At 38.7% G+C, this 26,462-nt stretch overlaps 1 protein-coding gene across 1 annotated transcript in view; it reads right to left on the bottom strand.

Moving 5' to 3' along the window:
- Positions 1 to 17,381, bottom strand: part of BRWD1 (bromodomain and WD repeat domain containing 1) — a 158,911-nt gene extending 141,530 nt beyond the window's left edge. Inside the window, 4 exon segments of the mRNA XM_043991457.1 lie at positions 16,238 to 16,297; positions 16,464 to 16,493; positions 16,675 to 16,733; positions 16,905 to 17,381. Coding sequence (XP_043847392.1) covers positions 16,238 to 16,297; positions 16,464 to 16,493; positions 16,675 to 16,733; positions 16,905 to 16,953 — 198 coding nt within the window. The 5' untranslated portion in view covers positions 16,954 to 17,381.
- Between the last annotated feature and the right edge of the window lie 9,081 nt (positions 17,382 to 26,462).

Raw genomic sequence — 26,462 nt, 5'->3', positions numbered from 1 at the left:
TTTTACTAATCACCAATCATCACTGTGGGTCAGGGTAATTTATTTAGTAAAGTAAATACTAGGTATTACTCCTTTCTGATGATGCCTGACATCCCTTGTACCATTCCCATCTCAACGTTCCCCAGGCTACCAGGTAAGACATGTCCTTCCTTGGAAGCCCTGTTAGGATGAGAGAGGACAACATCAAATCCCTGGTAAGAAACTTTTGCTGAGGGGCTGCCACTTTCTTCTGCAAGAGGCAGGTTAAGGATTTTCCTTCAAGTTCATCTAGAAATTCAAGAATGCAAACAAATTATCCCCTTTCTTCCAGCTTAAGAACACATACACCATAGCTATAGAGACAGTTTCACCTCTCTCATGTTGCTAGAAAGCAAGGTAGCAAGGGACCAAACAATACAACCCCAAGCCCTTTCTAGGAAAGAATTATAAAAACCACTTCAAGGAAAGGAAGTCCTGTTATTGAGGTGAACCAGGATACGTGGAATTCCCAGAGAAGACAAAGACTCTGGGGGCCCAGACCAAAGCTGCTGCTGTTGCTTCTTTTTTCCACCCAGGGCAATGAGGGTAAAGTGACTTGCCTAGGGTCACACAGCTAATAAGTGTCAAGTGTTTAAGGCTGGATTTGAACTTGGGTCCTCCTGAATCCAGGGCCAGTGCTTTATCTACTGCGCCACCTAGCTGCCCTCCCCAAAGCTTCTTTTTTTTTTTATGCAATTTTTTTTTTTACGGGGCAATGGGGTTAAGTGACTTGCCCAGGGTCACACAGCTAGTAAGTGTCAAGTGTCTGAGGCCGGATTTGAACTCAGGAATTCCTGAATCCAGGGCCAGTGCTTTATCCACTGCACCACCTAGCCGCCCTCCCCAAAGCTTCTTAAATTGTGGGTCACGACCCCATGAGGTTGTGTAACATGGTGGGGTCACGAAAAATTGGGAAACAGTAAAAGGTTATGTATATCTATTTTATACACCTATATACCTGGGTTGCATAAAAATTTCTTGGGCAAAAAAGGAGTCACAAGTGGAAAAAGTTTAAGAAGCTCTGGCCTAGACAACCCTATAACAGGTGGGGAAAAGGAAAAAAGGCTCAAGGCCAACCAGAACTATGTAGAAAAGCAATCTGTCCTTATCAATATGGCATCATGGAAGCTGAAGGGAGGAGAGGAAGGGAGAGGATAAGCAAATAAACCAGTGGACTAGGTAGCCCTCTTTCTTGCTAGAGTGGAACCAATTTCTTAGGAACACAACCTCTTTAATTAATACCTAAACCTGGAAGTCAGGAGGACGATAAATTAGCTGTGGTTTGGCAACAACAAACCTCTTGCTTTGTGAGAAGGGAGAAGATCAATTTGCCAATTGGAGCCAAATCAATGACCAAATGAGGAGCTTCACTCGGCAGAAGTTGATTTTTCATCCTGGGGGGGGGGGGGAAGGGGGGTGCATGTGCATAGAATGTCAGATTGTACAATGCCCTGTACATGACACCAGGGACCCCCATGATCAGATTAGCAGTGGACTCATTCCCCAACCTTTCTTGTTCTCCTAATAGCATCAGACTGATTTAATTCAGCAAAGGGGTATATAATATTTCCCAAGAGGGCTAGCTAGACATATGCAAAATTTAATCATGTAGTTCAATTTTCTTCAGGCCCCAGACCATTCAGTCAGACCTATGGCCACTGTCCAGGAATTGGCATACTACATGAAGACTGTATGCAACCCATCTGAAGGTTCTCTCATACACCAGCCAGGTGGCTCATAACTCAACTCACTGAAAGACTTGCCAAGACAAATCCCAATCCTTCAGGGAATACTAGGAACACTATCCTAACCCCTCCTTCACCCACCCCATGGAAATCAGGCTGGTTTTCCCTTAAACTGTAAGACAGAGCAAAAAAACCCACCACACACAAGGATAACAATGTAAACAGAAAGAACCACCAAAAAAACCCAACAAACATATGTTGCAAAATCATAAAAGTAAAAATATGGCTTATGAAGAGATTTGAGAAAAGTTGCCCATCCTACCCCACCATCCCACTTTGCAGAGGTAGAAAGCACACAAGTACTGCACATCACAAATATCAGATTTTTTTGGCTATGTTGATTAATTATGCTGATTTTCCCCCTCCTTTTTTAGAAATATTTTTTAATACAGAAAAGATCTTTGGGAGGAAGAGATACTGAAGAAAACTATGGTAATGTTAAAAAAAAGCAGAAGTCATCAATTAAACTTTTTAAAAAATATAATGAGACATTTCTTGAGACTTGCTTTGGTAATTACCACTTTATAATACAATTTGAGATCTGGTACTGCTAGACCACCTTCTTTTGTATTTTTTTCATCAATTCCCATGATATCCTTGAGCTTTTGTTTTCCCAGATGAAACTTTGAATTATTTTTCTAGATCTATAAAATATTTTTTGACAATTTGATTGATATAGCACTAAATAAATTAACAGGTATTATTGTAATTTTTATTATATTGGCTCAGCCTACCCATGAGCAATTAATATTTTTCCAATTGTTTAGATCTGACTTTATTTCTGTGAAAAGTGTTTTGTAGTTCTGGTCATATAGTTGCTGTGTTTGTCTTGGCAGGTAGACTCCCAAGTATTTTATACTGGCCATAGTAATTTTAAATGGAACTTCTTTCTATGTGTTGTTGCTGGACTTTGTTGGTAATATATAGAAATGCTAATGATTTATGTGGTAGAGAACCATTTAAAGCAGGTGCTTCAAAGTAGATAAGCTACTAAATATATTTATTTGTATATAATGCCAGTGTTTTCTAACAAACTATAGTACACAGAATCCAGGAAAATGTCCAAATTCAGTGTCATAGATTGTCTACTTTTAGAACTAGGGTTTTCAAGAGCAACTAAAATAGGGTTTGGGAGACAGGGAGAAGTTCATTTTGGTAGCTTGTTTTGTTTTTGTTTTTAAAGTTTATAGGTAAAAAGATCTTTGAATAATAATAGTTTGTAGACTAGTAAAATTTTACCACAATGGCTCATTACTTGGTAAATCCCCAGTGTAAAAACTGGGAGTATGTACTTAATTACTATCCATGATGACTGAAAGCAACATAGATCACAATGGATAATACCCATATCAGATACATCCCATCACCTAAATCCAGGCAACTAGGTAGTACAGTGGACAATATTAGGTTCAGAGTTAGAAAGACTTGAGTTTTAAATCCATCCTCAGACACTATCTGTGTGACTAGGCAAATCACTCAACCCCGTCTAAGTTTCCTCTTCTGTAAAATGGGGATAGTAATAGCAACTACCTCACAAGATTGTTGAATCAAATAAATATTTTAAAGCACTTTACAAACTTTAAAAGTGCTATATAAATGCTAGCCATTATTGTCATTTATTATTGAAATTGCTTAATTATCTCAAAGTTAGACACTCTGAAAGATCTACAGAACAAAATTAGTTGCAAAACATACAAAAAGTTTGTGAGATCCTAGCTTTAGACAGACAATAACTCTAAAAGTAGCAACCATAACCCCTATAAAGCCCAAAGGGTAGAATAACGATATTTTTAAAAGTTGGGGGGAAAAACCCAAAAACCTACAGTAGCTAAAGATGTTAAAGTACCCAAAAATGTAAGGAATAATGTGAGAATATCCTTTGGGTTCAGCTATAGATTTCAATATTCTAATTCTCTTAAATTTGCTGGACACCACGATTACACTAAAAACAAAGCATCAGAGGCAGAAATCGGTGAAGACCAACTATATGTACAGTTGCACTCCATAACAAAGTTGCATTTATTTAGTTTTTTATAAAGGAGTCAGTCCGAGGACTAGAAGGGACATAGAGATTAACATGCTCATTTTATACATAAAAATGGGGGACTCTGAAGGCAGAATTTTGCATACACTATGAGTGCGGGTTGCATTCTGTTTTTTCTGTTGCAAGGGAAGGTTCAAAAACAAAAACAAACAAAAAAAAAACAAAAAAAAGCAAGGGAGGGTTCAAATGATGGGATATTATCACAAAATGTTCCCCCCTCACCCCAAAAACCAGCATCAATACTTTTATTAAGTGAAAGCAGATCATAATTTAGAATATATAGAAACTACTGAACCAATCACACAAAATGGTCAGCTATACCCAGACAGATCATTTGTGAAGAGTTCACACTTCAAATGTGTTTTTTTTCTTTTTCTTTTTTTTTTTTAAGTGAGGCAGTTGGGGTTAAGTGACTTGCCCAGGGGCACACAGCTAGTAAGTGTTAAGTGTCTGAGGCCAGATTTGAACTCAGGTACTCCTGACTCCAGGGCTGGTGCTCTATCCACTGCGCCACCTAGCTGCCCAGCACTTTAAGATTTCTAACAGACTATGCTGCTACATATTTTCTCAAGCAAATCAATCTGACCTCCAATACAATGTAAATAATTTACATAATAAGGCCATATCTATCCCAGTGAAAAGTAAGCCCCTTAAGGGTATGGATTCTTTGAGCTGTATTTGTCTTCGTATCCCCAGTGTCTTATTCAGAGTAGACATTTAATAAATGCTAACTGAAAAGAATTTTTGGCTGAGAAAAGCTAAGTTACTTACAATTCTTCACTGTACAGTATTGCTGTGTACAATATTCTCCTTATTCTGCTCACTTCACTTTGTATCAGTTGTTCACACAAGCCTTTCCAGTACCAGATCTTAAAACTATATTTTAAGGCAGTAATTATCAAAACTATCTACCACTAAAATAGAAACAAATCAGTGGAACAGAGTAGACATAAAATACACAATAGCAAATGATTATAATAACCTTGTATTTGACAAATTTAAAGATTTAAGCTTGGGGGATATAAATTCATTATTTGGTAAAAAATTATTGGCAAAGCTGGAAAACAGTCTGGCAGAAATTACTCACTGATCAATATCTTACACCATTTACTAAGAGGGGGTAGAGCCAAGATGGCAAGAGAAGCCAGGAAGTTGTCTGAACTCTCCTGAGTTTCTCTCAGAAACATTAAATCAAGCCTCTGAACAGATTCTGGAGCTACAAAACCCACCAAAAGTTGGAGAGAAAACAATCTTCCAGCTTAAGATAACTTAGAAGGACTTCAGGCAAGGTTTGTCTCACTTGGGTGAAAGGAGAGGGGAGCACAGCACAAGGTGTAGGCTACCTGGGCAAATCAGCTGGAGGCTCTTGGCCACAGCACAGATCAGCAGTTGAGGCTCCTCCATCCTGATTCAGCAGGCTGCTGGTAAAGAAGGCCAGTTGTGAGGGCAGACTGCCAGCCTCAAGACAGGTGCACCTAGGCCAGGCCACCGCAGCCAGAGAGAGCAAACCCAGAATGGTGAGGAATCCAAGAGCCCCAAAGGCCTCAGAGTGGAAAGCAAGTTATCAGGCCCCCTGCGACTAGCACAAGAAGCTTGGGACAGTGTCCCCTGTGCCTCAGGAGCAGAGCTCAACTTTAAAAGTCATGAAATGGCCTAAAATATGCATAAGAAAACACAAACTCAGAAAAGGATAATACTGTCAAAATGCCCACTTGTGAAGTCTCAAAGGGGAAGAGGAACTGGTCTCGACCAAAAAAGCTTTCTTGAAAGAGCTCAAAAAGGATTTTAAAAATCAACTAAGAGAGGTAGAAGAAAAAATGGGTAGAGATATGAGTTATGCAAGAAGATTATTTTAAAAAGTCAACAGCTTTGGGGCAGCTAGGTGGCGCAGTAGATGGAGCACTGGCCCTGGAGTCAGGAGTACCTGAGTTCAAATCCGGCCTCAGACACTTAACACTTACTAGCTGTGTGACCCTGGGCAAGTCACTTAACCCCAATTGCCTCACTAAAAAAAAAAAAGTCAACAGCTTGGAAAAGGAAGCACAAAAACTGACTGAAGAAAACAATTCCTCAAAAAATACAATAGGAAAATTGGAACATTAATGCATTGTTGGTACAGTTGTGAACTGGTCCAGCCATTATGGAGAGCAATTTGGAACTATGCCTAAAGGGCTGTGCATACCCTTTGACCCAGTAATACCACTACTAGGTCTGTATCCAAAAGAGATCATAGAAAAGGATCCACATGTACAAAAGGATTTATAGCAGTTCTCTTTGTGGTGGCAAAGAACTGAAAACTGAGGGAATGCCCATCAACTGGTGAATGGCTGAACAAGTTGTGGTATATAAATGTAATGGATTACTATTGTGCTATAAGAAACGATGAACAGGCAGATTTCAGAAAAACCTGGAAAGACTTAAGTGGACTGTTGCTGACTGAAGTGAGAGCCAGGAGAACATTGTACACAGTAACAGTAACAGCAACACTGCTGTTATGATCAACTGTGATAGACTTAACTCTTCTCAGCAATACAATGATCCAAGACAATTTCAAAGGACTCATGATGGAAAATGTCCTCCACATCCAGAAAAAAGAACTGTGGAATCTGAATGCAGATTGAACCATACCATTTCTACTTCTTTTTGGGGTTTTTGTTTTTTTGAGGTTTCTTCCTTTTGTTCTGATTCTTTTTTCACAGGATTAATGCAGAAATCTTTAATGTGATTGTACATATATAACCTATATCAAATTGCATTCTGTCTTGGGGAGGAGGTAGGGAAGGAGAGAAATTTGGAACTCAAAATCTTGTAAAAATAAATGCTGAGGGGGCAGCTAGGTGGTGCAGTAGATAAAACACTAGCCCTGGATTCAGGAGGACCTGAGCTCAAATCTGGACTCAAATACTTGACACTTGTTAGCTGTGTGACCCTGGGAAAGTCACTTAACCTTCATTGCCCCACAAAAAATAAAAAAATAAAAATAAAAACAAATGTTGAAAACTGTCTTTATATGTAATCAGAAAAAAATACCATACTATTGATTGAAAAAAAAAAGAAAATTTACAATTGGCCAAATGAGAAAAAATCCACTGAAAAAAAAAATTTCTTTAAAAAAAGTAGAATGGGGGGGGGGAGCATCATAAGGTGGCACAGTGGATAAAGCACCAGCCCTGGATTTAGAAGGACCTGAGTTCAAATCTGATCTCAGACACTTGACACTTACTAGCTGTGTGACTCCGGGCCCAAGTCACTTAACCCTCATTGCCCTGCCCCCCCCAAAAAAAAACCTAGAATTCGTCAAATGGAAAAGGAGGTGCAAAAGCTGACTGAAGAAAACAATGCCTTAAAAATTACAATTGGGGGGCAGCTAGGTGGCACAGTGGATAAAGCACTGGCCCTGGATTCAGGAGGACCTGAGTTCAAATCTGGCCTCAGACACTTGACACTTACTAGCTGTGTGACCCTGGGTAAGTCACTTAACCCCCATTGTTCCCCCCCCAATTACAATAGGGCAGGTGGAAGCTAATGACTCAGACACCAGGAATCAGTCAAACAGAATCAAAAGAATGAAAAAAAAATAGAAGAAAATGTCAAATACCTCATTGGAAAGACAAGTGACCTGGAAAAGAGATCCAGAAGAGATAATTTAAGAATTACTGGACTACCTAAAATCCATGATCAAAAAAAGAGCCTAGACAGCATATTACAGGAAATTAACAAGAACTACCCTGATAGCCTAGAACCAAAGGATAAAATATTCACTGAAAGACTCCACCATTCACCTCCTGAAAGAGATCCCAAAATAAAAACCCCAAGGAGTTTTGCAGAATTATTAGGTGAAGGAGAAAACACTGCAAGTAGCCAGAAAGAAACAATTTAAATATCATGGAGCCACAGTCAGGATTACACAAGACCTGGCAGCTTCAACATTAAAGGATTGGAGGGCTTGGAATATGATATTCTGGAAGGCAAAAGAGCTTGGATTGCAACCAAGAATCAACTCCGCAGCAAATTTGAGCATTATCTTTCAGGGGAAAAGATGGATATTCAATGAAATAGGGGACTTTCAGATTTTTTTTCCTGATGAAAAGGCCAGAAATGAACAGAAAATTTTATCTTCAAATACAATACTGAAAATAAGCATTTACCAAGATAAGGCCAAAATGGATGTGCCCTAGATATAAAGGAAGATATTAGAAGAAAATTAGAAGAACATGCAACACACTACCCACCAGACTTATAGACAGGAAAACAATTTATGAAAAACAAGAGACTTATATTGAATTTCTTGGGTTTTTAAGGGAGAGCTGGGGAGGGAGGAAGAGAAATTGGAACACAAAGTTTTATAAATCGATGTGAAAATTTGTTTTTACATGTAACTTGGGGAAAAATCTAAATAAATTAATGATAATAAACGATAGAGAGCATCGTGAAGTATATAATGAATAATTCTGATTACATTTTACAAGTTTTGTACAAAAAAAAATGTAGCCAAATCAGAAGGCAGAAAATTGGGAGATGATTTTTATAGACAGTTTCTCAGATAAAGGTCTCATTTCTCAAACATATAAAAAGCATTTGCTAAATTTATACAAATGAGTCATTCCCCAATTGATAAATGGTCAAAGAATATGAAGAGGAAATTTTTCAGTGAAGAAATAAAAAAGTCATACAAAAATGCTCTAAATCATTGCTGCTTAGAGAAATGTAAATTAAACAACTTTGAAATATCATCTTACACCTATCAGACTGACTAAAATGATAAGAAGGGGAAAACAACAACCGTTTGGAGGGGGAACTGTGACCTAATCATTTTGGAGAGCAATCTGGAATTAAGCCCCAAAAGTTATAAAACTGAGTATACCCTCTGACCCTGCAATACCACTATTAGGTCTGTTTCCTAAGGTGATTAGGGAAAAAGCAAAAGAATTTAAATGTTCTAAAATATTTATAACAAATTTTGTGGTGGCAAAGAACCATAATTTAAGGAGATGCCCTTCAATTTGGGAACAGCTAAACAAGTTATGGTATGATTGTGATGGAATTCTACTATGCTATAAGATATGATGAGCTGGTTGGTTTTAGAAAAACATGGAAAGACCTGCATGAAATAATTAAGAGTGAAATGAACAGAATACGAAATGAGAGAACGTTGTACACTAAGGGAAATACTGTTCTAAGAACAACTTTGAATGATTAATTCATTTTGAGTATTATATTCAAATCAACTGCTGTCCATCTCCAGAGAAAGAACTGATGAATAGAAATATGTATATTAGGATTTTACACACACACACACACACACACACACACACACGGGTGGAATGGGGAGGAAGGGAGATAAAAAATAAAATGTGCACACAGCAGAGAACAAAAGAACACTTAGAAGCACAGAAAAAAGCAGGTTAGCTCTGAAAACTATGTGTAGTGTTTATTACATAGTTTTTCCAAAAAAAAGTAAACAATGTGAATTGGAAATTCACATTTTCTATTGAATCCTCTTTCTATGTTGTGCTGAGTACATAGAAATGTTCTTTTGTCCTTTCACATTTAAGTTCAAAATTAAACAATTTTTAGTGAAAACAAGATTTTAGCAAAGCCTCTGAAAAAGTATCTCATAATTCTTGTGAAGATGGAGATATCAATTAAATGATAAAAAAAACCACTGATTCAGAGATGATTAAATTCCAGACTCAAAGAATAATTGTTAACAGCCAGCACTGCAAGAGATCTCTAGCAGAGGACAACAGCTTGGTCCTGTGCTGTTTAACATTTGTAACAATAACATGGGGCAGCTAGATGGCTCAGTGGTAAAGCACTGACCCTGGATTCAGGAGTACCTGAGTTCAAATCTGGCCTCAGACGCTTGACACTTACTAGCTGTGTGACCCTGGGCAAGTCACTTAACCCTCATTGCCCTGCAAAAATAATTTAAAAAAAAAACAATAACATGGATAAAGATACACTATGTTTATCATATCTGCAGATGACAAAGCTAAGAGGGATATCTATCACACTGGCTGATGGGCTGCAAAAAGATCTTTACAGACTAGAGCACTGGGCTCAAAATAATAAGGTGAAATTTAATAGAAATAAATGTAAAGTCCTATTTAGGCACAAAAAAATCGATTTTATAAGTATAAGAGGGGATGGTATGAATGGATAACAATTGTAAAAAGATCTAATTTTAACTTTAGCTCATTGTCAGCATTGTGATATTGATATGGCAGCCAAGAAAATCAATACTTTGATGGCATAGCTTCTAGGAAGTCCTGATTGAGTAACATTGTACTCTGCCTTTCTCACATTTGTGGAATACTATGTTCAGATGCTTGTCACAGTTTACAAAGGATATTAATAAGATAGAGTTTCCAGAGGAGGGTATCTAGGATGGTGACAGGTTTTGGGTCCATGACATGAAGACCAGCTGAAAAAACTGCATATTTAAACTGGTTAACTGTGTACAAGTATCTGAAGGGCTATCATGTGGAGGAGGAATTAAGACTTGTTCTGATTGGTGAGAGAATGGAAAAAATGGGTAGATGTTGCAAAGATGTATAATCATGGAATCAGGAAAAATTTACAATTCAAGCTATCTAAAAATGGAACAGACTGCCTCAATAAGAGATAAGTTTCTCACCTTCTTGAAAATCTTCAAACAAAAGCTGGTTTTGCTGGGTATGTTACAGTGAGATTCCTTTCACTTATTGGCAGGACTAAATAAATGGCTGATGAGGACCCTTCCAACCCTCAAAAGCTTGTGTTTATATGATATATACGCTCTCTTATGGAAATGTTTAAAGAGGAGATGAGGAAGGCATGTTTTGTTTTGTTTTTTCTTGAGAATGAGAGATATGGACATGTTTATTGGTAGTAAGAAAGAGATAAGAGGAAATAACTGAAGTGGTAAACTTCTAGACTTGACATGGGACAAGGACACAAGTAAGTAGGGGAATTAGTCTTAGCAAGAACGGCCACCTCTTCATCAGAGACTAGATTCAATGAGAGAACAGGAATGATAGAGGTTTTGACAGCTAGCTTAGGCAATTAAAGGAAGTTCATAATTCTAAGTAAACTAGGAGAGGTCACAGCTGAGAGAATTTACAGGTAGTATAGTATAGAGAAGCAGTTTTGGAACAGGAGCTGTGAAGAATCAAGGGGGATTCAGAAAAGAAAAAAAAAGAACTGTGGAATATGGATGCTGATTGAGCCATACTATTTCTTTTGTTTTTGGTGCTGTTGTTTTTCTATTTTGAGGTTTTTCCTTATTGCTCTGATTCTTCTCTTATAGCATGACTGATGCAGAAATAAGTTTAATGTTGTTATGTGTATGTGTATGTGTGTGTGTGTGTGTGTATTTTTAAACCTGTATTGGATTGCCTGCTGTCTAGGGGAGGGGGGAAGGAGGGAGAAAAACTTGAAATCTTATATAAACAAATGCTGAAAACTATCTCTACATGTAACTGGAAAATAATAAAATACTTTTATTAAAAAAAAAAAGAATAAGGGGGAAACAATGGCCACTTTCTGGTTGAGGGCCCATTACATTTTTAGTGAAATCATGTGCTACAGTGGTGGTTTCTTCTAATATCATTTACCAGTAAGAATGTGAAGAAAGAAGTTGTTGAAGATTAACCCAAAGATGATCTTTTGGCATTCAATGACAGGCAACTTGATTGGGGGATAAGAAATTTCAGTTTGGAAGAGGATTTAATTAACCATATGGTCACAACAGTGAAGACAACAAAAGGATGATGGCTTCAGAGGAGCACAATGACTGGTAATTTTAGTGTCTTAGTGTTGAAGAACAGAATTAGGAAAATAGAAATAATGGTGGAAGGCTGGAATCAGTCATTTCAGAGTTCAAGATCATGTAAATAATATAAATGATAATGAAATCAAGGATATGACCATCCTTGACAACAGATGCAAGGAAGTTGACTGTCATGGGATTTGAGGATAATTAACCAGGAAGCCAAGGTGTTTGCTTTGTTTGTTTTGCTCAAGTATGAGAGCAGAATTCAGGATATAGTGAAAGGACTTAGGGGAGAGGGGGGGTATATACTGAATTCCTTGAGAAAGAAGAATTAAAGGGGGGAAGACCCTCCTTATAGAAGAACAAAAAGAGGAACTACATAGGACAATACAGTCCAATAGAGTGAATCTCAAAGAGAATATGGCAGACAAATAGTTTGAAAATTTCAATGAGTAAGGAGTATACCTAATCCTCCTCTTGGTAGAGTAAATAAGGGGGCACAAGAGGAAGTAACATGAATACCACGTCTTCTAGAAACCAAGTTTCTATAGTGCAAAAAAAGATGAAAAAAAATCTAAAATGAAGTTTTTTCTTCTCCCCTACCTCTCATCTCACACACCTTCTGCTATTTGCTTTTTTACCCATCTAACATCAAATGGTAGCTACCATTCTCCTTGGCAGTAAAAACCATTCTCTGCACAAGTGATCCCACTCTATCCTTTCTCCAAATATTGGACACCCCCCATCATGCCCACCCTCTGACCTACTTTAATTATCCACTTGGTTTCTATGCTGCCCATGTTTCCTCCATCCTCAAAAAACCTTCACCCAATCCATCCATCTCCACTATCTACCATCTCATATATCTCCCTCCCTTTTTATGACTAAACTCCTGAAAAGGCAGTCTACAATTGTTCCCTCCCAATTTCTTTCATCAAAGTGGCATAGCAGAGTGTTGGACCAGGAGTCAAGACGACTTCAAATCCAGCCTCAGAAATTTACATGCCTGTGTGACCCTGGACAATTCACATAACTTGTCTGCCTCAGTTTTTTCAATTGTAAAATAGGGAAAATAACAGCACTGACCTCCCAGGGTTATTGGGAGGATCAAATAACTATAAATCACTTAACACAGTGCCTGATGCACAGTAGATGCTTAAGAAATACTTATTTCCTTTCTTCCTTCTTTTCCTCTCTTTGTAACTCTGAAGTCTGGCTTTCCAACCAAATCATTCACCTGAAATATCTCTCTCCAAAGTTACCCATGATCTCTTAATTACCAGATCCAACAGTCTCTTCTCCGCCTTTACTTTTCCGAAGGCTTTAATACTGTTAATCATTCCCTTTTCCTTTACATCCTTTTCTCTCTAGGTTTCTATGACACTAACTTTATGATGGTTCTCCAGTCCTTGGGATTGCTTAGCCCAAAGATCTCTTCTCTGGTCTCTACTACCCAAGAAGTGTATCCACCAAATAGAATGTAACTTCCTTGATTGTGACTATCCCACTTTTGCTATTATATCCCCAGCATTTAACACATAGTAGGTGTTTAAGGAATGCTTAATGGGTTAATTCAGGGAGTTTTCCCCCTTAGCAGACCTTCAAATATGGAAAAATAAAAAGAAAATCTGGTAGGCACAAAAAGGAGAAGAATTAATTGAATATGGGTCCTATCTTCAAGGACCCAGTGATATGGGTCCTGCTCTTTCAAAGAGCAGGAAAAAGATAGGTCAGTTCTGTGGGGCCTAAAAGAAGTCACATTCAGCATCAGTTCTTTTCCTTTATTCCCCAATGGCAGGGATGATTCATAGCCAAAAAATATACTACCTGTGCAGCATGTGTTTGATTTCCAGTTAGGCTCGCTGCTGGACTGAGTGAGGTCCTAACAACAAGTCTAGTAACTGATTGTAAGGTGGTTTGGCAAGGAGCTGTTGCTTTTCTTAAACAATTCAGTGAACAGGATGGAAGAGGTGTCTTCCACATGTGGCAGCACATCCCAGAACAAGATTTCTAAATTTAGCCCTTTGGTGCTCAGTGTTATTACGACATTCTTAACCTTTTGTGTCATGGATCCTTTTTAGGCAATCTGGTGAAACCATACATCTCTTCTCAGAATGTTATTTTTATTGAAATACAGTGGGGCAGCTAGGTGGCACAGTGGATAAAGCACCAGCCCTGGAGTCAGGAGGACCTGAGTTCAAATCCGGCTTCAGACACTTAACACTAGCTGTGTGACCCTGAGCAAGTCACTTAACCCCAATTGCCTCACCAAAAAAAAAAGAAATACAGTATTTTTTTAAAAAACAAATTTATAGACTCCAGGTCAAGAACCCTTGGTTACAGCATTGCCCAAGAGAAACAAGGCAGACTAGATACAACCTCCACAAAGTTTGTACCTAAAAGAAGCTGGAGTTAGCCTAAATCCCATAAGATTCTGGACAGAGTGCTAGATAGGAAAAGGGAGTATGGGAAGTTCTTGGGAAGGCAAATTGGTCATAATGAAGGCTCTTTCTTGGGTACACCGGTTACTGCAGTATATCAGACTGTAGTAGGTACAGCAAACAGAGCAGCTGATTCCAGGAGCAGAAGGCAATAGGAAGAGAAAGGTGGGCCTCCAAAACCCAATCCCTGAGCAATATAGAGTATCTTTCATCACCTTATATTCCTAATACCAGCACAATCACAGCTAACACCCCCTGGTTCTCTCCCTCTGTCCAAAGGAGATGGTAGAACAACCCATTCTTTCCAGCACCCATATTAATAAGCTGTAGGGTTCATGTAGTTAGTCATTTAGTAACACCAGATCCAAGACATAAGTTTATTGAGAAGTCCACAAACCATGTAGCTAGGTGGTGCAGTGAATGAGAAAGCTGGGCATGGATTCAATAAGATATGAGTTCAAATACAGCCTCAGACACTTACTAGCTGTGTCACTTAATTTAACTTGTTTGCCTCAGTTTCCTCAACTGTGAAATGGAGATGGTAACACCTACCTTGAAGGATTGTTGTGAGGATCAAATGAGGTAATATTTGTAAAAAGATCTTAGCAGTATGACTGGAACATAGTGAAAACTATATAAACACTTATTCCCTTCCCTCTTCCCCCATGCCTTGAGTATGCTTAGTAACTAGTCTAATACTTCGAAGAGGGAAGAAAAAGAACTTAGTAATTATACAACTTCCTATAATCCCAGAAAACAGATAATAAAACATAACTTGACCCTCAGCAGAGAAACTACTAGATCAGACTATGGTATACATCTTCAAAAGTGATTACTGTATCAGATTGGTTTCTTAATTTTTCTTTGTCACAAGGTAAGCGTCAATCTGAAAAGAGTAGAGTTAAAACGACTGACAGACAAAAATGTATCAATAAAATATTTCTTTTAAAAAAAAACTTGTAACAGGAAATTTACATAGGGAAAAATGAACAGAGGACAAAATTTATTTCCCCAAATAGTTCTTTTAAATATTTAATTTTAATTCTCCATTAATTAGATGGTAATTTATTTTTCCGCTGACTAGAAAAACTTGACAACTTTCCCAACCTAAGGCTGACTTTGTTCAATTGTGTCCAACTCTTTATGACCCTCCTCTCCTCCCTTTTGGGGTTCTTTTGGCAAAGGTACTAGAGTAGTTTGCCATTTCCTTCTCCAGTTCATTTTACAGATAAAAAAACTGAGGCAAACAGAATTAAATGACTTGCCCAAGGACACACAGCTCATAAGTGGCTGAGCCTAGATTTGAACTCAAGAAGTCTTCCTGACTCCAGGGCCAGCACTCTATCCACTTTGACACCTAGCTGCTTCCCAAGGCTAACTACTCTATAAGAATTATTTTAATCTCGGACATAAACTAGTTAGCACCAACAAAGTTTTTCAATAACGAAAACGTCATATGTGGTGGTGGTGTTCAGACTTTCAGTTATGTCCAACTCTTCATGACCCTGTCCAGAGGGTTTTCTTGGCAAGGATAGTGGAGTGGTTTGCCATTTACTTCTCCAGTGGATTAAAGTAGCTAATAAATATTTGAGGACAGATTGGACTGGTGGTCCCATAGCTTAATATCTGAAATAAGAATTGAATTGATGACATTTTACAAAGGAAGGAAACCAAAGGGGAAAATAGAACCTAGAACTTTAGTCCTTAATTGTGCTCAAAAAACATTTAAAGGTATACAATGAAACATTACATGGAAGTCAATTGCAAGTTAATTTAGAACTGCAAATTTGCTCTTGAGACAGATTCTGGAGAATCTCCCTCCACAAAGGAGTTAAAATAATACCAACCACATTAAGCAAATAAACACTATTCCCCAATTTCAAGGTCTAGGAGTTTTACTAGTCAATGAGCAGCTGAGAAAGTAGTATGAGATAATGGCCAAAGTTCGATTATCAAAATGCCAACAACAATGAAAACTACCTAGATGAATAGCCACTCCTCGTTAAAAACCGCCTACAACTTCAAATTCACAAAGGTTTCTTAAATGTTTTGACTGAATTACCAAAACAAAACACTCTCAACTAAAAAGACTAAACACATACAGAGAAAACATGGTTTTATATGTTAGTCTATGTGTACAAAATTTTAGTTTGTGGTTTAAGGGATTTTGGGGGGAGAGGGCGCAGGGAGATTTTTTTTTAAGTGCAATATATATATAATATAAAAATCTCACCAAGTCCTCATATTTCCAGTCATGTTCATTGCCTTCCCAATCCAATCTCTTCGGCAACAACTAGAAAAACAAAACACGCACATATTACTAAAACTTTGATTTGGGGCAGTCTGGTCAAATGAGTCAAAAAGAGAAGGCACCATTCACAGGGCAAGAAATGGGGGAGGGGGCACGATAGAGTTGGGAAGGGGACGGGAGAGAGGAAGGATGGGAGAAAAGTACAGACCTGGTACTGTTCCAGTTCCTGCACCAGCACCTGCAGCAAACAAGACATTCAGTTTAGAGACTGGGGAGAGTGGAAAATCATCTCAGGCAACGTCGCTCTCCCACCGCCACCCCCCGATCCAAAGACCTGGAGAAGATGTAGCTAATAATACAATCATCCAGCGTGTGGTGAAAAGGTGGAGAGGGATCCACCGCCCGTCCCCTTTACTCACCTGGGCTGCTCTCCGGCAAGGACCGGCCGACAGGTACCGAGCGATGAGGAAATAAAGCTCTGCGGGAAGAAGGGAAAACAAGAGCTAAGCCGGGCGAGAGAGAGCGAGCGCCAGTTGGGGGTAGAACGACAGGGAAAACGGTCGGCCCCAGGGTAAGGGAGAGTAGAAAAGCCGACTAGGGAACTCTGGTCGGTAGAGAGGAGTAAATGGGAACTCCCGCCTCCTCTTACCCGACTCAATGGGCGGCACGGGATGTCTGGAGGTCGAGTGTTCAGCCATGACCAAGCGGGGTGCCTGAAAAAGGCAAAGGACTGGCGTAGGCCGCACCAGGGCCTAACTGAGAGATTCACTTCAGGGTCCAGCCCTCCCCTTCTTCCTAACTCCGATTCTTTCCTGCAGCCATGCAGCGTAGCGACCTCACAGCGTCATGACGTCCCCGACGACGCAGCCGCCGTCGTAGCCGCAGCCGACGCGGAATAAAAGAGGAAAAAAATAGTTCTATCTTTGAAAGACTTAAGGGGAGCAATGATCAGGCCCTCCTACTTGGAAGTAAAAGCGACTTCCATTTTAGTACTAAAAGAACATTGTGGGATGTCGAGAAAAAGTTTTGTCTTTAGCAGCCTTCCCTGAAGAATTTAAGGAGATGAGGAGGAACAGATGATTTTGGAATCATTGCGCGCGGTGAAGTGGTCCCTCCTTGTTTTCAACTGTAGCTGATAGTGCGGTTGCATAGGCTGAGCTAGAACTGCCATGTAGGGTGTTTGCGGCGAATGCGGTGTTTGGAATCTGGAGAGCGGCGTTTCTGGAAAGCTCTTAGGGGAGACAGTTGCAAGTTTATCTCTGGCTTTACGGAGCTCCTTGCTCCAGGCAGTTGGTGGAAAGAGCTTTGGGACAGCTTTGGGACTCGGGTTGCTGCCACGTGACAGACCCTTCCTTCCCCTCACCTAAATGAGTACGGGAATTCAAATTGGGAAACCTGCCTGCTTCTGTGAAAAGAGAAATAGGTTTTCTGCCCTTTTTGATGAGGGTCCCAAGAAAACCTAACGTCTTTTGGGTGAAAGCAAGTAAGGGGAAATGCAGAGTGGTTAAAGATCAGACTACAAAACTGTTACCAAGACTTGATGATTGCCATCCTGTAGTATGTCTTGGGCTTTTTAGCCGCAGAATTCGGTTATTTGGATGCTGCCTGAATATAAAAGACCGAGAAGACACTTGCTGCTAAGACAAGCTGCTTATTTCATCTTCAAAGCTAAAATTCAAGGGCAAGTCTTTAATATTTAATAAGCCACTAGAATGAAAGTTCCTGTAGATGGAAACCTTTTCAAAAGGACTCTTATCTTTTACTTGAGGAAAAAAAAGTGTTCCACACACAAGAGTTTTAGAAATTACCTATAAAAACGTTATTCATCCTTGTCAGTTTTTTCTCAGTTTTCCATCAGAAAGCTACACTTACATTTTTGCAGCATCTTACCTATGCCATTCTTTCAATGATTTTACATTATTCAAAGGGCATTTTCCATAGATTTATTTTATGTATATTGCTTATCCTTGATTTACAAGTAATTCTAATTAAAAAGGTGATGAGAGAATTCTGTATTTTCATATCCGATTTCTAAAGTCACTCTATAGCAGGGCTTCTTAAACTTTTTCCATTTGCGACTCTTTTTTGCCAGAGAAATTTTTTCGCGACTCCAGGTATATAGGTATACAAATAAAACATTTACTGCCAGATTTTTTCAACGGCCACATTCATTTAAGCGACCCCATATGGGTTCTTGACCCAAAGTTTAAGAAGCTTTGCTCTATAGAACAATGCTATTGTCATTAGAATGTGCCATACTCCTCCTGTCTAAACTACCTTAAGTGAGTAACTCACAGCTTAGATTTGAACCTGCAGATATTAGAAAATTTAGATTGTTTAAGAATAAGTGGTAGAAATAAATGGGATCAAATGAAATAATTGTAAAGGGCTTAGCACAGTGCTTGGTACATGTTAAGCGCTATATAAATGTTAACTATTAGCTATTATTTTGAAACTAGCCCAGACATTCAATTTGCAAGGTACAAATGAAACTTAAGATTATGTGTTTGATTTATACCCGCAGATCAGTGAACTTTACTAACAACAAAATCACATTACCAAATAGGATATCCTCCAGTTCAACAATCATTTATTGAGCTCCATTCTACCAGGAAAAATGAATGTACAAAGGCAGGTATATGCAAAGTATATACAGGAGCAAAAAGCAAAGTAATTTGGATGAATGGAAGGCACTATCAACTGGAGAGATTTAAAAAAAAAAAGACCCTCTGAGGAGATAATAACTAAACTGTACTTTAAAAGAAACTACAGATTCTACGAAGGGGATGTGGAAAGGAATAGCATGAAGAAAGAATGTCCTGGAAGGGAACAACCAGTGCCATAAGGCAGCTTGTTAAACCGAAAAGAATGCCAGATTTACAAACAGAGGATCTGGATTCAAACTCCAGGTTTTATAAGTAGTATTAGTGAGACATTAGGCAAATATTTTATCCATTCTGCATTTCTAAAATTTCCTTCCAACTCTGACATAAAGTGTAGGACTTTGTTGAGGATCCCTTTCAGACCTAGGCAGTCATACCAACAAAGTAAGAAAGAAAAAGAAGTTAAGAACCAGAATAAAATATTAGAAAGATATATAGGTACATATATACACATGTGTATAAATATTTATAAATATAGTGGTTACCAAATGGAAATATAAAGGAATTAATATGAATACGTGTTGATGTCTGAGGAATACACCCATTTCTGTGAATAAAAGAAAATTAAAAAGCATTAAAATAAACACCTTTTTTAATATGATACACAATATCTATCTAAAACCAAGAGTTATGTGTAATGGAGAAATGCTAGAGTGTTTCCCCTTTTAAAAACATTTTTCTCCAAACTTCCTCCCTTCCTCCTCTCCCCTCCACTCCCCCACCCTACCACTGAGAAGGCAAGAAGGATGAGACCCCTTACAAATACGCAACAAACATTAATTTTATTTTTTTCCAGTTACATGTAAGGGTAGTTTTCAATATTCATTTTCATAAGATTTAGAGTTCCAAATTTTTCTCCCTCCCTCTCCTACCCCCTCCATAACATTGCAACCAGGTTATATATGTACAATCCACAAGTGTTCTTTTTTATCAGTTCTTTCTATGGGGGTGGATAGTAAAGCTTCCTCATTAGTTCCTTGGGATTGTCTTAGATCATTGCATTGCTGAGAGTAGTTAAGTCATTCACAATTGCTCATTGAACAATACTGCTGTCACTACCCACAATGTCCTCCCAGCTCTGCTTACTTCACTATACATCGATGTTCCTTAGTCTTTCCAGGCTTTTTGGGGATCATCCTGTTTGTCATTTCCTGTAGCACAAGACCATTCCACTACAATCATATGGCACAGCTTTTTCCATCATTCCTCAATTGATGGACATTCCCTTGATTTTCAATTCTTAGCCTCCACCAAGAGTTACTGTAAATATTTTTTGTACAATTTTTCCCCCTTTTCTCTTTTTCATGATTACTATTGTTAACTGTTTCCCTTCCATCCTATTCCCTTCCCCTTGATATTTATTCTATTATCCATCTTCTTTCATCCTATCACTCTTCAAAAGGGATTTGCTTCTGTCTGTCCCCTGCCCCACTCTGCCCTTCCTTTTTTTGCCCCTCTCTCTTTATCCCCTTGCCCTCCTATTTTCCTGCAGGGTTAGAGAGATTACTCCACCCAATTGAGTGTGTCCATTATTCCCTCCTTGAGCTAATTCTAATGAGATTGAGGTTTTTGAGCCAATTCTGATGAGTGTGTACATTATTTCCTCGAGCCAATTCTAAAGAAATTGAGGTCTTTGAGCCAATTCTGATGAGTGTTAGGCTCATTTACTGCCCAGATTAAACAGATTACTCTACCCAGTTGGGTGTGTCTGTTAGTGCCTCCTTGAAGCAGCTCTGATGAGTTTAAGGTTTTTGAGCCTTTTCTGATGAGTGTAAAATTCATTTGCTGCCCTGCTCCTCTCCCATCTCTTTCCCTACTCCTGTTAAGGGCTAAAATTCTAGCTAAACTGTCTAAAATATCTAATGAGTGGTCGCCAATAAATTATAAGCTTTAGCAAGAGTTAGACTTTTAAGCATTTATTAAGGAGAATAAGAATTTGGTAAAGAGAGAGAAAAAGGCCTAGATTCCTATCTATTAAAGGGAGAGCACATTTTTAGCTCCCTTCTCCGCCAGAGTCCAGAGGAAAAAGCGAGACTGAGTGCCAGTCTCTTCCTTCCTCCTCCCACTAGCCCGCGTCACTTCCTGACTCCTGGTCTTGCCCTCAAAGACCTTCCCTTCATGGGCAGAACTCCTCTACAGTAAGTATCCAGCAGGTGGCGTTATTCCAATCGTTACAGTCCCCCCTGTTGTTCCTCAAGAAACAAAATGTTTCCTTGACGGAACAGTAAAAACAATATGATAACTATTGCTAACTAATAATATGTGAACAACAATATAGAAAAGGAAGAGAGGAAAGTTTTGTCCAGAGGGGCGATTTTTTTGTCCTCATGAACCGACGCTTTGACATTAGTCTTGCAAAGGGAGGGCCTCTGCAGAGAATACATGTTACAGATGGTGTATATTATAACAGAAAGAGAAAAAAACCAACAAAAAGAACAAATCAAAACTGTTCATTTAAAGTCTCTGAAAGTCTTTTTTCAGATGTCCTCTAGGTGTAGTCGTGGAATGGAAGTCTTTACAGGGGTTGATGTGTGGATGCTGGTAATCAGCCAGGAAAATTTCCTACAAAATTGAGCTTAACACAACTTTAAAATAGCTTTGTCAATAATCAAATCAAACAATGAAAGTTCTCAAAAACATGTCTAAGGGAATTCAGAATCTTAGTTGTTACACATGAAACATATAATAAAACAAAAATTGAAACATTCTTTAAAATTATAATCTTACTATAGTCCCCCCTCATGGAGGGTAATTGAGAAGACAATTGCTGCAATATTAATTAATAAAAATAATTTTTATCTTTGTTTTATCACTTTTTGCATCATCTGCCTAATTATCCTCATGCCATTATGAGAAATTTAAAAATCTAATATAATTGGTAACAGGTGTCAAGGCCAAATTCAACACTGTATTTATCATGACATCTGAGATAATTATGGGGGTTACCATAAAAGAACAGAGAAATGATGGGATATGAGCATTCCCACACTTGAGCAATATGTACTGCCCATACAGTATGCCAGGCTTAAAATAGGTGGATAGAATATATGTCCATGCCACCGAACATACTGGAAGAAACTGAGTCAGACTTAATCAGATGCATGGGATTGAGATGTCCATGGCATCAGGCATATAGGAGGGAGCATAGAAGCCAGGTGTAAAAGTGAGATGGGTGGGATCAATACTTCCAGCCATCTGTACAATATTGTGGGGAAAAATAAAATAAAATATTAAACCAAGAGAATCCAACCTCAACATTTGTCAAAAGCCATTCCCTTGGCCATACCTTGACTTCATGCATGTCTCCCCTCATGTGACAGTTCAGTGTCTGCTCTTGCATGTATTCCTCTTGTGATTGGATGGCATCTTGGCCAACTGGCATCTGATAACTCAGAATAAAGGCAATTAATGTCTTAAATGATAAGTTCCCATAATCCAAGTCTCATATGGATTTAAAAATTGAGGATAATAAATGATTGCAAAAAATGTGAATACATTTTGACTCAGAATATAATATATAATTATGCAACAATTTCAAATAATACCTTTTTTTTACTTAGCATACAATTACTTTTTTGAAAAATCTGAACATATTTAAATACAAGTTAAAGCACAACACAATCTCAAAGACAACTTTTACAAATGTTCCCCTCTTTTTTTTTTTTTTGGAATATGCTTATCAAAAATAATACTTCTAGAATCAATTTACACTTGCCATGGCAACCAATTTGCCAGGGAAATGCTTTAAAGAGTTTGATCAAATAATCAGTTGAGGAAAAAAAAATAACAAAAATAAACAACTCAGAATATGGGAGCACAATACTCCTAGAATTAACATTGTATTATGAAATCAAAACCATGTTTCAAAATTAGATAGATGAATGAATAGAAGAAAATACACGTGGAATAATAAAAGACAATGAAATTCAAACTAGGGAAATCTAAATGAATATGAATTTAATATTAATAAGAGTACTATAAAATATAAACTTGATCACATGACTATAAAAAGCTTTTACAAATATTCTCCTTGTTTTAAAAACTAAGTATAAGACACAATCTCAAAAGCATGAAAATCTCTATGAAAAAAAACCCATACCATTAATTTCAAAATGTATATATAATAGCATAGAAATCCTATGTAACCTCTGAACTGACATTAATACTCTGAGTGAATTCAGAACACTTTTGATTCCGATATCTAAAATCCCCAACACTCATATCAATACCTTGCTGCTTACTTCTACATTTCTCTAAAATATATACCCTTCCATGGCAAAAGAAGCAGAGTCTTGAACTATGTTGATGGTTGTCATTCTTATTCAGCTTAAGTTTTTCTTCTTTAACCCCTTTATATTGTCTGTCAGTCTTTTCACCATACAAATGCTTTATAAGATTACTAATTAAAGACAAAAGCAGGTTAGCAAAATTATGAACAAAACAAGCATATCTGGAATTTAAAGAGTTTTCTAAGATTGTCTCAAAAGCACAGCCAGGCCGGGGAAGGGCTGAGCCTGAAGCTGCAAATGCAGGTAGAAAAAGTTGAGCATGCGCATCAGATCTCTGGACTTCCCAGGCAGGGGAAGCTATGGGCTTGGCCATAGGAGGAGTAGAGGGTGGGGTCTGGGGAGGAGGGGAGGGACCAGAGCAATTTGAATCAGACTTGATTTTGAACTCAGGCCTGGATTCCTCTTCCCCCACTTTGCCTCCAGGTGCTAGGGGATTAAAAGCTTCTAGAGGGTGGGTCATTGCCTCCAGGCATGCAAAATTAAAGCAACAATTACTGTTAGAACTGGGAAAAGCTGTGGGAATCTCTTCAGGTTTCTCTGAAAAAGCATGGTTGGGAGAGGGAGAGATATTTCCTTGTGTGAGTAAGTTGCTGGCTCTTTTAACAAAAATAAAAAGAAAAATAGAAAATCCACAAAAACAAAGCATTAACATGATCTTATCTCCCATTTGTCTGGTTAAACAGACTAAAATCAAAAATAGGATAATTAGGGAGTTTAAAAGGTCCATTCGAAAAAATTTAAAGGAAAACACAGCCAGTACACCAGTACTTAGCAGTTAAAGGGAGAGGGAGGGGAAATTTCTTACCCAACCAGAAGATCAGAAGAAGACTGAGGGTTAGCTTTCCTCTTCGTGGTCAGCCATCTGTTAAGGGCTAAAATTCTAGCTAAACTGTCTAAAATATCTAATGAGTGGTCGCCAATAAATTATAAGCTTTAGCAAGAGTTAGACTTTTAAGCATTTATTAAGGAGAATAAGAATTTGGTAAAGAGAGAGAAAAAGGCCTAGATTCCTATCTATTAAAGGGAGAGCACATTTTTAGCTCCCTTCTCCGCCAGAGTCCAGAGGAAAAAGCGAGACTGAGTGCCAGTCTCTTCCTTCCTCCTCCCACTAGCCCGCGTCACTTCCTGACTCCTGGTCTTGCCCTCAAAGACCTTCCCTTCATGGGCAGAACTCCTCTACAGTAAGTATCCAGCAGGTGGCGTTATTCCAATCGTTACACTCCATAAGCCTTTTCCTGTTTCTTTCATGTAGGATTTCACCTCTGCCCTTCCCCCTCCCCCAGTGAATTCCCTTCACCCCTCAATTTAACCCTAAAGATGTTATCATCTAGCTAAGTGACACAGTGGATAAAGCATCACCCCTGGACCCAGGGGGATCCCAGTCAAAACCCGTCCTCAAGACAAGACAAGACAGTTGCCCATTGTAAGACCCTAGGTATGTCCCCCAGCTCCAATTTTTTATGGTTCTCTAGGGTCTTGTATTTGAAAGTCAAATTTTCCATTCAGTTCAGGTCTTTTCGTCACAAATATCTGAAAGTCCTCTTTTTCATTAAAGTCTCATTTTTTCTGCTGAAAGATTATGCTGAGTTTTGCTGGGTAGGTGACTCTTGATTGTAATCCCATTTCCTTTGCCCTTTGGAATATCATATTCCATGCCCTCCAGTCCTTTAATGTAGAAGCTGCTAGATCTTGTGCTATCCTGACTGGGGCTCCACAGTATTTGAATTCTTTCTTTTTGGCAGCTTGCAATATTTTCTCCTTGACTTGAGAGCTCTGGAATTTGGCTATAATATTCCTAGGAGTTTTCCTTTTGGGATCTCTTTCTGGAGGTAATCGGTGGATTCTTTCAATTTCTATTTTACCTTCTGCTTCTAGAATTTCAGGGCAATTTTCCCTGAGAATATCTTGGAAGATGATGTCTAAACTCTTTCCTTGATCATGGTTTTCAGGTAGACCAATAATTTTCAGATTATCTCTCCTAGACCTATTTTCCAGGTCAGCAGTTTTTCCCAGAAGATATTTCACATTTGTTAAGGGCTAAAATTCTAGCTAGTCTGTCTAAAATATTTAATGAGTGGTCGCCAATAAATTATAAGCTTTAGCAAGAGTTAGACTTTTAAGCATTTATTAAGGAGAATAAGAATTTGGTAAAGAGAGAAAGGTCTAGATTCCTATCTATTAAAGGGAGAGCGCATTTCTAGCTCCCTTCTCCGCCAGAGTCCAGAGGAAAGAGCGCCAGACCGAGCGCCAGTCTCTTCCTTCCTCCTCCCACTAGTCTGCGTCACTTCCTCCCCGCCAAAGAAAAGACTCCTGGTCTTGCCCTCAAAGACCTTCGCTTCATGGGCAGAACTCTTCTACAGTAAGTATCCAGCAGGTGGCGTCATTCCAATCGTTACACATTGCCCTCTATTTTTTTATTCATTTGGATTTGCTTTATTGTGTCTTGGTTTCTCACAAAGTCATTGGCTTCCATTTGTTCAATCCTAATTCTTAGGCAATTATTTTCATCAGAGTGCTTTTATACCTCCTTTTCCATTTGGCCAATTTGACTTTTCAAGCTGTTGACTTTTTTCTCATGTCTTTCCTGCATCACCCTCATTTCTCTTTCCATTTTTTCCTCTACCTCTCTAACTTTATCTTCAAAGTCCTTTTTGAGCACTTCTATGGCCTGAGACCACTTCAGATTTTTCTTGGAAGGTTTAGATATAGGGGCACTGATGTTGACATTTTCCTCTGAGGGTGCACCTTGATCTTCCTTGTCACTAAAGAAACTTTCTATGGTCCTCCCCTTTCTCTGTATGTTCATCTTGCCTTTCTTTTACTAGACTTTTAGCTCCTTAAAGTGGGGCACTGTCTCCAGGCTGCAAGTATCCCAAGCTTAAGAAGTCCCAGGTGGTATGATTTAAGGAGGATCAGGTTCTTCACTTGCCTGGCCTGTTCCCTGGTCTGTAGATGACCCCAGACCAACTTGCTAATCAACCAGCTTTGTGTGTTGTGGTTGTTAGCTCTGATGAGCCTGTGCCCCTCCCCCACCTGGGCCACTGCTACTGGAGCCTACCTCCTGGTTCTCAGCAGGGGTGTAAAATCCAAGTTCTGCCTCAGCACCAGCATAGACCCCTGTAGTCTCCCAGGGCTCAGCCCACTCACCAGACTGTGAGCTTAGTTCCAGACAACACTGGTGCTTCAGCTAATTCAGAGGCTCTGGGGGTCTCCTTCTCTGGTAAGGCCTTCCTGGGACTGGATCTGTGTCAGGAT

This window comes from Dromiciops gliroides, chromosome 3 (genome assembly GCF_019393635.1).
Source record: "Dromiciops gliroides isolate mDroGli1 chromosome 3, mDroGli1.pri, whole genome shotgun sequence".
Classification (NCBI taxonomy): domain Eukaryota; kingdom Metazoa; phylum Chordata; class Mammalia; order Microbiotheria; family Microbiotheriidae; genus Dromiciops; species Dromiciops gliroides.
This window is presented reverse-complemented; position numbering and strand designations above follow the sequence as displayed.